Source organism: Vicia villosa, linkage group LG2, assembly GCF_029867415.1.
Source record: "Vicia villosa cultivar HV-30 ecotype Madison, WI linkage group LG2, Vvil1.0, whole genome shotgun sequence".
Classification (NCBI taxonomy): domain Eukaryota; kingdom Viridiplantae; phylum Streptophyta; class Magnoliopsida; order Fabales; family Fabaceae; genus Vicia; species Vicia villosa.
Window position 1 is genome coordinate 214,672,354 of NC_081181.1, and position 11,056 is coordinate 214,683,409.

The window sequence follows — 11,056 nt, forward strand, 5'->3', positions numbered from 1 at the left end:
GTCTGATATAAAATCCTTTGACATATATTTTTCACATCATTTATATTTATACCTGATGTAAAATCTTGTAACCAAATGTAATATTTTTAGTAGTGTTTACAAAGCTTTTCAAAAATTCTACTCCCATGTAATTTTTAAGATTTCTCAAATTAAAAGTATTTTGTATTATTGATAAAGAAGAAGGTACTAAAGATCAATTTATTCATGAGAAAGTACATGTCGTGGAAGATGAAAAATTTAACAAATCCATTTATATAGACATAGATAATGAAAAGGTTCATGAAAACAATGGAAATGGATAAAGAAAAAGAAAAAGAGAAAGTTGCTTCCATATCCATTGTGACAAACTAAGACATTTTAAAAGTGAATATAGGTTCTTGAGAAGGATGAATAAAGAAAAGAACTCAAGTGCACAAAAGAATTATCTTGTTGCATATAAGAGCATCTTTAGTGAAAATAAATTAAGTGGGTAATTTAAGATATTTTTTGTGGGTTCAAAGTGATTTCTAGGATTTAAAAAACTTATAGTTGATCTGAGTAGTTCTTACTTTAATGATGATTGTTTATAAAGAATTAGAACTTGATCTCACATTTTATATTTTTAATTTTTAATTAGCTTTTATTCAAGTTAATAGTAATTAAATTATTTTAATTAAAAAGCATAAAAATATTAATTATTTTTTGACAAAAAATATATTAATATTTAAAACTGAAAAAAAAGTATTTTAATAAATTTTACCTAAACAAGTTGTAAATAATAGTAAATATATATTATTTTAAAATTAAAAATGATACAAAATGCACAACAATAATACATAAAAATAATTACATTTTGGTTAAATTACAATTTTGGTTCCCCTATTTTTCTGTTTTCACGATTTTAGTCCCCCTATTTTGTTTTTAAATACTTTTGGTCCCCCATCTCCACTTTCGCTACAAAAAACGCTTTCGCTTATGTGTCACTTTTAAAATAGGTTTTTTGGTTCTCCATCCTCACTTTTGGTCCTCATCCCCACTTGAGGATGAGTTATGTATTTTAAAAAGTGATACATAAATATTTTTTGTAGCCAAAATGAAGAGGAGAGACAAAAAATGTTTAAAAATATAATAGGGGGACTAAAATCGTGAAAACATCAAAGTAGGGAGACCAAAATTGTAATTTAGTCTTACATTTTTATAGGAATATAAAATAATACATAACAGTGAGCAAGAAATTACATTTTAATCGAAATACAAAATAAGAGAAAAACTAACTTTCATTCTTCTCATGTCAAATATCTCCCAAATATGCTCGACCAAGTCTGTTTGATGAACATATGTTATCCTTCCAAACGATGCGATGATTTTGCCTTTGATGAACATATGTTATCCTTCCAAACGATGTCATTAAATTGGGATCAGGATCATGTTGTTGTAACTTTTGAATAAATGTTTGTTTTACTATCAGGGAATAAAACTTAAATTCAAAATGATACAACACTAAGGTTTAAACACAGAACCTTTCAATCATGGATCAACTCCTTCACCAACCGAAACAATGAATCCCTTGTGTTTAGATTTGAGTGTTGAAACATTATAATCATTCGCTTTGCAAATGCAAAATTTAATTCAAAAGTTGTTTCTCTTCATCAAGTGTGCAAACTTCTCTATAAATAGAGACACTTGGAAATCAGAAAACATACACGAAATACAACTTGTTCTAATCCATTTTTCTTACATTGCAATTGTTCTAAATCATCCTTCATTTTATTAATAGATGGGTGAAGTGTAGGAAACATTTTTTTAACCTATTATCAAAAGATAAGCTTAGCGTGTTTGTGCAATTCATATTAAGATATTCAAAGTAGGGCGAATTGCATATGATATATAATAATAAGTAGGGAAAATTGAACCTATAAGTTAGTGTGCATTCACACACTTTAAATTTTGAAGTGCGATCTTCATCAACACCTTTTTTATTTTAGTGCTGCTACATATTCCCAACAACCACAATATCCAACAATCTTTAGGTTCAAGTATTACTTAATCTATGGTTGCGTCACTCAAATAAATAACATTTAATTTTGTGATATTGGATAAATTTGATGGAGACAACTTTATCCGTTGGCAAAAAAAGATGAAATTCTTGCTTACAACTTTGAAAGTGGTATATCTTCTGAATACAACAAGACCAATAGAAAGAGAAGGAGAAACAACCGGTGAAACAAGAGAGAGTAAAAAATGGGACAAAAATGATTACGTTTTCATGAGCCATATTCTCAACGGTATGTCAGACTCCTTGTTCGATATCTATCAAAGCAGTCAATATGTAAAAGATCTATAGAATAAACTAGAGTCAAGGAACATGCAAGAAGATGCTATAAGTAAGAAATTTGTTGTTTTCCATTTCAATAATTACAAAATGGTAGATAATAGACATATTATGGAACAATTAAATGAAATTGAACATATTATTAATAATTACAAACAACATAATATGCACATGGACAAAACCATCATTGTGTTTTTGAAAATAGACAAACTCCCACCTTCGTGGAAGGATATAAAAAGGACCCTGAAAGATAAAAAGGAGGATATGTCTATTGAGCAATTGGGTAATTATCTTCGATTAGAAAAAGATAAGATACTAAAGATCAATTTACTCATGAGATAATACATGTTGTGGAAGCTGGAAAATCTAACAAGTCCACCGATAATATGGACATAGATGATGAGAAAGTTTATGACAACAATGAAAATGTACAAAGAAAAAGAGGAAGTTGCTTCCTCTATGGCAAAGTGGAACATTTTAAAAGTGAATTTAGGTTCTTAAAAAATATGAACAAAGAGAAGGACTCGAGTGCACAAAAGAATTATCTTGTTGCATAGAAGTAACTTCTAGAAATTACTCACTTTTAAGAATGTGTATTCGATGTCAGAAAATGTTATAATTAAGTTTGTGTTGTCTGTAATAAAGTGTGAATTTATTTGGTTTGTATAATCGATTGTGTGGTATATTTATGTAAGAATGAGTTTTGTATTTATTTATAAAAAATTGAATATGAAATTTGGTTGTTAATATTTTTATAAATATTTATCATAAAATATTGAATTTGCCTTTGATAAAAGTTGTGACATAAATAAATATAGTTATAATGAGTTAATTATGTTTGGGACTAATATCATTTGATTTATCTTTAAAACAAAACATGTTTTCTTCTTTATTAAATCCATTTAAGTGTTATGACTTAAAATGCAAATTTATTTAAAGTATAATGATTGATAATTGTATAATAAATTTCAATTGTGTGCATGTATGTTTTGTATGTCATGTAAATGATAAGAGTCTATTTAACATAATTAAAGTAATCTACACTTACATCATTCGAAGTGATAAGAGCTTTAACTTCTCCTGCTTTGAATACTCTAGAGATGGAGGTCGCTAATTAAAATAGAAAAGAAGCCTGAAATTTCATCAAGACTTACCGTGCTACTTACGCCTGGGATACGAGTTATGCTGAGGTTAAGGATCATCTGTCGTGTGGAGTCCAGTCGGAGGGTGTCAGCTAACTCAAACCCTTCAAGATCTTTCTGGCTGATGAGATACATTTAATAGGAGTTACATTAGTGGAGTCGGACGATGCGAGCAAATATAGTTGGGAGGATTCCAAGATATTGGGAACTCCTTCAATTTTAAATGATCCAGTGGCTCTGAATGCGACTATATAGTAGCTGACCACCCCTCTAACTAGTCAGTTCTCCCTATAGAATCACACAAAAGGATATGTAGCAGCTTCGAAGAGTGCTATATTTCTTTTTTTGAATGTTTGTTCACCCGTGTAAATCTGTGGTTGCCTTTATCCAAGTTTGAATTGCAATTGTTAAAGTATTTGAAGGATGTTCCCTTGCAGCTTTATCATAGTGCTCAGACTTTTATAAAGGCATTCTAATTATAAGTCGAGTATCAATCTTGAAAATCCTACTCTCGGCTGTTCTTCCATATTTTCGCTGTAATACACACCTCTAGGTATAATATCTAAGATCAATGGGTTATCGTGTTATGCCAAAAGTTCCCCATATTTTGTCCTTTTTTTTAAAGTTGGAGCAATTTTTGAGGGGAGCTTCATGATGGCGAAGCCCTATACTCTAGAAGCCCATTCCACATTCTGTCGTGTTTCTGCTGAGTCTTCTCGTTCTTGCTCAGACGAGTTTCAAATACTTTGAGCTTGAGACCATTTCCACCGTGAACCTCATTCATATGTTGTTCATCTGGACTCTCTCACTCCTAACGAGGTTGTGATGAAGAAAGATTTGAAGACTTTTTACTAGAGTCTTGGCAATGAGGAGGGGCGTGGCCATACGAAGGTGAAGTCTTCTCTGTAGAGGAAATGGTTCACTGATACCCGCCCTATCGCGATCACGACCAGTAGTTTGAAGAGGAATTATATTTTTGGTGAGGGTAACAACACCATCCCCTTATAATTTTTTAAACATGGATAATTGATATTTGTAGATAAAATTAGGAGTGTTCATGGGTACAGGTAGGGGTGGCAAAACGGGTCGTGGTCCACCGGGCCGACCCGCGCACCCGCCAAAAAATGGCTGGTTGGGTTGGAATTTTACGCCCGCCGCTCGCCAAAGCCCGCCCTGCCAAAATCCGCCGCCCGCCAAAGCCCGCCCCTCCTTCAAAATTCACTTTTTTTAGTTAATTCTAGTAATTGCAATTCTTGATGGTTTATTTTATACATTTATCTATAAATATATGTAATATTTTTTTAAGTAAATTTGTTAAAATGTTGCTTTTATAAAAAATTGTTTTAAAAAATAAGTGAAAAGTTTAATTAAAAAGTAAAAAAAGCCAATTAATCTATTAAAAAAATATAAATAAAAATAGGCGGGTAAGCCCGCCGCCCGCCAACCCGCCATCTTGGCGGGGCGGACATGACTTTTATGCCCATTTTACTTGACAGGCATGCCCGCCACGCTCGTTTTTTTACGGACATAAGGCGGGGCGGACGGCGGGCGGGGCGGGCGGCCCGTTTTTCCATCCCTAGGTACAGGCCAACCCACAAACCTACTAACCCAACCTTCATTTTTATCCAACCTAATCATGTACGAGTCCAACCTAATCATGTACGGGTCAAACCCAAACCAATCCATATAAATCTATTGCTATTTGGTCCAGGTAGCAGGTTTAATATTTTAAATCCACAAATTTGCAAACCTAACTCATTGAGATGTCATACTATTTTTATTCTATTTTTTATTATATGAGAATGTCATATTTATATGAGAATGTGAGAATGAATCTGAACCATTTGATTTTAAAATAAATGATGGAGATCAGGTGTGAATCTCTTTTTTCTCTCTCCTACATCATTTATTTTAATAATGGAGGAGAGAGAAAAAAAGATTCACACATAATCTCCACCATTTATTTTAATGTAGTTTTAATTAATTCTAATTTTATTATCATATCAATAATATAGCATATACATCACTATCCAACTAATTATTAATTATACTTTATTCATTCATCTCAATGATTAACATTCAATAACTAAAAAAAATCAATAAAAAAACTAATAAAAACATTTAATAAATAAATCTATATATAATTTTTCAATTTCCAATTCATATGATAAAAAAAATCTAAAATCATGAGATGGAAAGAGCAATATAATAGCATTATTACGAAACGTGGGATAGGCAGTGTTTGTGTGGCAATACCGGAGTATATCGTTTGTACTTTAGCGTTATTCCGATTTAACAACTTAATTTAATAATTTACTTGCTTTTTCATTTTCGTTTTCAGTTTCTCTCTCTGAATCGATCTTCACGGCCTCGCTTCTTTTCGATCTCTCCCTCCACGAAATTAGGGTTTACAGCAGCACCTCCTTCAGCTTGACCTAGATTTCCCAGATCCACCTACCTTCGTCTTCTTCTACCTCCCACATGTTTTGGAAACTCGCATCTCTTTCTGCTTCCTCTCCCGTGCGTTTTTCCTTCCTCTTTGCGCTTTTTTCACTTTAATTCCGCTACTTCAGTTACTTTCCCGTTTTGAATCTATCTCATTTATTTTTCCATTGCTTTCTATGTTTTGTTCCTAATTACCAATTTATGCGGTGTTGTTTTTGATTAATTATGCTAATTATGCCTATTGCGTTATGTGATTATCTGATTATCGCAATTTCTGTTGTTTGGATCGATTTTACGTGTTTTAGGTTTTTTAAACTGTGTTATACAACTGATAGGCGAAAATGGCCTTAGAGCTAAAGAAATGGTGCTTATCAGAAGGATTGAAGTCCTTAAAGCATGTAAAACTCGCTCACTGCCGCCTCCTCCGCCTCAACCTCCACCACGACAACTACCTCCTCAACATCATCCTCGGCTCTTCCTTAAACTTCTCCAACACCCACTACCCAATCTTAGTTTTCCATAAAACAACCTTAAACCCAAACACCTTCCTTTACAACACCATGATTCGCGGCATGGTTTCAAACGACCGTTTCCTTGATGCTGTTCAGTTGTATTCCTCAATGCATAAAGCTTCCCTCGTCCCTGATAACTTTACTTTCCCTTTTGTCCTCAAAGCTTGTGCAAGACTCAACCTTTTTCAATTGGGTCTGAGTGTTCATTCTCTTGTGATTAAAACTGGTTTTGATTATGATGTTTTTGTGAAAACAAATGTTGTTTGTTTTTACTCTAAATGTGGATTTTTAAGTGATGCACGGAAGGTGTTTGATGATATTGCTGATAAAAATGTTGTGTCTTGGACTGCTATTATTTGTGGGTGTATTGAGTTTGGTCAGTTTAGGGAGGCTGTTGATTTGTTTAGAGGGTTGTTGGAGACGGGGTTGAGACCGGATGGTTTTGTTATTGTTCGGGTTTTGCGGGCTTGTGCGCGGTTAGGGGATTTGGAGAGTGGGAGGTGGATAGATAGGTGTATGAGTGAGTGTGGTTTGTGTAAGAATGTTTTTGTGGCTACCTCTTTGGTGGATATGTATGCTAAGTGTGGGAGTATGGAGGAAGCGCGTTTTGTGTTTGATGGAATGGTTGAGAAGGATGTTGTTTGTTGGAGTGCTATGATTCAGGGTTATGCATACAATGGGATGCCAAGAGAGGCACTTGAGTTGTTCTTTGAAATGAGGAAGGTTAATGTGAGACCTGATTGTTATGCCATGGTGGGAGTTCTCTCTGCATGTGCGAGGTTGGGAGCGTTGGAGTTAGGAAATTGGGCTAAGTGTTTGATGGATGAGGAGGAGTTTTTGTCTAACCCTGTGTTAGGTACTTCCTTGATTGACTTGTATGCAAAATGTGGAAGTGTGGAGGAGGCATTGAGGGTTTACAAAATGATGAAAGAGAAAGACCGTGTTGTCTTCAATGCTGTTATTTCTGGACTGTCTATGTATGGACATTTTGGGGCTGCATTTGGAGTTTTTGGGCAAATGGGAAAGTATGGAATTCGACCGGACGAGAATACTTTTGTTGGTTTGCTCTGTGCGTGTACCCATGCTGGTCTGGTTGATGATGGTCGTCGTTATTTTAACAGCATGAGTCGTGTATTTAATGTGACTTCTACCATTGAGCACTATGGATGCATGGTGGATCTCCTAGCCCGTGCTGGTTTGATGGTTGAAGCACATAATTTGATCAAGGGTATGCCAATGAAGCCTAATGCTATTGTTTGGGGGGCATTGTTGGGTGGATGTAGGTTACATCGGGAAACCGAATTGGCTGAACATGTGCTGAAACAGCTCATTGAGTTAGAACCATGGAATTCAGGACATTATGTTCTGTTGTCAAATATATATTCAGCAAGTCATAGATGGGACGAGGCAGAAAAAATTAGGTCAACATTGAATGATAAAGGGATGCAAAAGTTACCAGGGTATAGTTGGGTTGAAGTTGACGGGGCTGTTCATGAATTCCTTGTTGGAGACACTTCCCATCCATTATCACAAAAGATATATGAAAAGCTTGAAAGCTTATTGAAGGACTTAAAAGAAGCTGGTTATAATCCAACCACCGAGTTTGTACTCTTCGATGTAGAGGAAGAGGAGAAAGAGTACTTCCTTGGCTGTCATAGTGAAAAATTAGCTGTTGCATTTGCACTGATCAGTACCGGTGCCAAAGATGTGATTCGTGTTGTTAAAAATCTTCGTGTTTGTGGCGATTGTCACGAGGCAATAAAACTCATTTCAAAGGTTACAGGGAGAGAGATAGTCATTAGGGATAATAATAGATTCCATTGTTTCAGTAACGGTGCATGTTCTTGTCGGGATTATTGGTAAAACTTTGGTGTATTTTGTATTCTAAAGTTAAAATTCATAGTTCGCTTCACTTCAAAAGTTGTCAACCTTTATGTATAATCGGGAGGGGATGAATTAAATCTGTGACATCTTGCACCTGCCTTGAATATAGTGGAGATTGAAAATAGTTTTGCTGCATTTGGATGGAGAAATGGCCACTTATTTAATGCATCTGCATACCTAACTTCATAATTCATCCCATCCCTCAATTTGAAGCATCAGAATGTGCCTAAAATTGAACTGGGAGAGGTTTTGTTGTCTTTCAGAATGCAAATTTTCTCCAGGTCTGTAATTGTAAGTGAGCACGTGAATTACATATTTGCTCACTATTTTTTCATTCAGTATGAACCTAATTAGTTTGATGATGTGGAAAAACTTTGCAATTGCATGACAGACATATTAATCGGGTGGAGAATATAAGCATAGTTTTTGAGATCCACTGTATATGCAACTTAGATCAGTCAGCTATTGGAGTTCTAGCAAGAACGGCACACATTTTGTAGCAAGGTGTGTTTGTTATCAAAACAACAATGTTATCATCGGCGACAAGTAGTATAACCAGGTATCTTTCTTTCTACAACAAACACCTTTACATTCAACTTTGAAAACCGACATGGACAGCAGATAAGTAACGGAGGAGTATTCGTTAGTAGTAATTACTCTTCTCATTGTATATTTAGATATACAATGGAGAATGAAATAAAATTGAATAAAGGAAATAGTTGAATAAAACCTATTACTGAATTGGCTGGGAAAAGAAAGTGGAGTATTATATGTAATTTTCCATCTTATACATTCTACGCTGTTTTAAACATTTTGATTAATAGAAACGGTTGACATTCTATTTATACATTCTGCCAAGTATCTCCTAATCAAAGGATAGGATTTGGCGCCTCAGACGAGTGCAACGGTTGTGGTTATGTTGTTTCTGAGCAAGATAAGTCAGATTTGACGAAGAAGATGAAGATAGCAATTAAAATCATAAAATATTTTTAGTGACCGATTCTTTAAAAGTTTTAGGATGTCTCTCATTCTTTAAAAGTTTACTCTCTTTTTTTCAGGATTTTAATGTACAAAACATAACTTTGTGTCTAGTGGGGTTTAAAACCACACTCTCAAGGCTAAATAGTGGTCATTTTACCAACTGAGATGCACTTAGTCTTGGTTATTTTTCCCAGAATGTTTATTTACCAACATTGTATCTTATTTGTCTTGATGTTGCAAGAGATGAAAAAGATACAATTTTTCCATCTTTCAGTTCTCCAGAGAACATTACCATGACTAAATTTTTTCCAAGGTGCACCCTCTAATTTTTTGGTTAAATTTGTTCTTATGCTATCTTCACACCCTTGTATTCTATGGCTAAAACTTCTTGTAGGAGGATGTTATCATCTCTAAAACTTCACTTTAGAAGTAAAAAAAAAAAAGACCAAAAATGGAGATGCAGGGGATCGAACCCTGTACCTCCCGCATGCAAAGCGGGCGCTCTACCATTTGAGCTACATCCCCATTTTGATTTTTTGAATAAAAATGGTACATTAATCGATTAGTTGGAGCATGGTGCATGTGCTTATGGTAATACTATATTTGAATTAGGATGCTGATGTTGGTTATAAAATTGTATTTAGCTGCACAATTTTGTAGCCAGCAATTTGATTGATTTTTTCCTTGCATAATTTACAGCTCCTCGTCTTTACTGATTAATAGTAACCATAAGGAACAATATCATATCATTATTTACTTTATTGTGTGAAATTTAGGGAAGTTAGAATTGAAAGAAGAAACAACTATAAGAATGGCAAAGACAGATCGAACAAGGATCGAAGAATCAATAAAGTGGTTGTTCACGGTGTGCACAAAGAGGTATATGGAATTTGGAGAATCTTTTGCGAGCAAAAGGTATATGGAATTTGGTGGCTGATGGCTATACAGAGAAAGCAGAAGGAGCTGTTGCATCTGACGCCCAACGCAAAATCCTTGAGAATCTCAAGATGAAGCATCATCGGGTGAAACATTGCCTATTCTAGGCGATTGATGGAACTGTGTTGGAACGGATCTTGGATAGTCGAACATTACCTAATACAGGAGTTTCCGTTCACCTCTTGTATTGTCTCTGATGCACAGCCAGTACTTCTAGCAGTAAGCTGCTCAGAAGTTCTTAATGGATAATTCCTGAGCTGGGTATATTTTTGAATAAATCATTTCCCAAGTTTTTTGTATAGCTTTTTTAATACTATAGTTGCATTAAACTACTAGACAGACTGTATTTCTTGATCATCTTTGATTGCTTTTTTGTTCCTGTTATGTTTAGATTTATTAAATTAAAAAAGTCACAGCTTGTCTGGGTTGTTCTGCAATTTAGAGCCATTTATAAATTTCATGTCATGCATTATTGACATAGGATCAAAATTGTTTTTTTTTACTTAGATAAAAAAATGTTAAAATCATGGCTCTTTGTGTTTATATTTTTTGTATTTCTCCATGTAAAGCCACCACTCACTGGATTTATTTGGAAAGGTTGAGTTTATCTTTAACATATGCTGGCAAAGGTTGAGTTTATTCACTGCATGCTACAGCAGGACGTGAAATGCGACATCATACCCTTATAATATATAAATATATGTGATGCCATTGCCATATATCATCATACAGCATTGCAACTGCTTACACATTAAGAATCAAAACAAAATGGCAACCATTAGAGCTTCTTACACTATGATACCAAACTATTTACATTTACAAACCAAAACAGAATCTTGAAAATG

General features: G+C 34.3%; 1 protein-coding gene and 1 non-coding gene across 5 annotated transcripts; one reads left to right on the forward strand and one right to left on the reverse strand.

Annotated features, from left to right (window-relative positions):
• The first annotated feature begins 5,683 nt into the window (after nt 1-5,683).
• On the forward strand, nt 5,684-10,648 carry LOC131653837 (putative pentatricopeptide repeat-containing protein At3g08820). Of its 4 annotated transcripts, none has more exons than XM_058924133.1 (4): nt 5,684-5,973; nt 6,234-8,585; nt 8,686-8,853; nt 10,052-10,648. In XM_058924133.1, the coding sequence occupies exons 1-2, from the start codon at nt 5,935-5,937 to the stop codon at nt 8,271-8,273; spliced, it is 2,079 nt and encodes a 692-aa protein (XP_058780116.1). In that variant the 5' UTR covers nt 5,684-5,934; the 3' UTR covers nt 8,274-8,585; nt 8,686-8,853; nt 10,052-10,648. The 4 variants fall into 4 exon arrangements, with proteins under 4 accessions (XP_058780116.1, XP_058780118.1, XP_058780119.1 ...); XM_058924135.1 differs by having other exon boundaries at nt 6,234-8,575; XM_058924136.1 differs by having other exon boundaries at nt 6,204-8,853.
• TRNAA-UGC (transfer RNA alanine (anticodon UGC)) lies at nt 9,728-9,800 on the reverse strand. Its single transcript has one exon. It is a non-coding gene; the product is annotated as a tRNA-Ala (tRNA).
• Nucleotides 10,649-11,056: the final 408 nt, after the last annotated feature.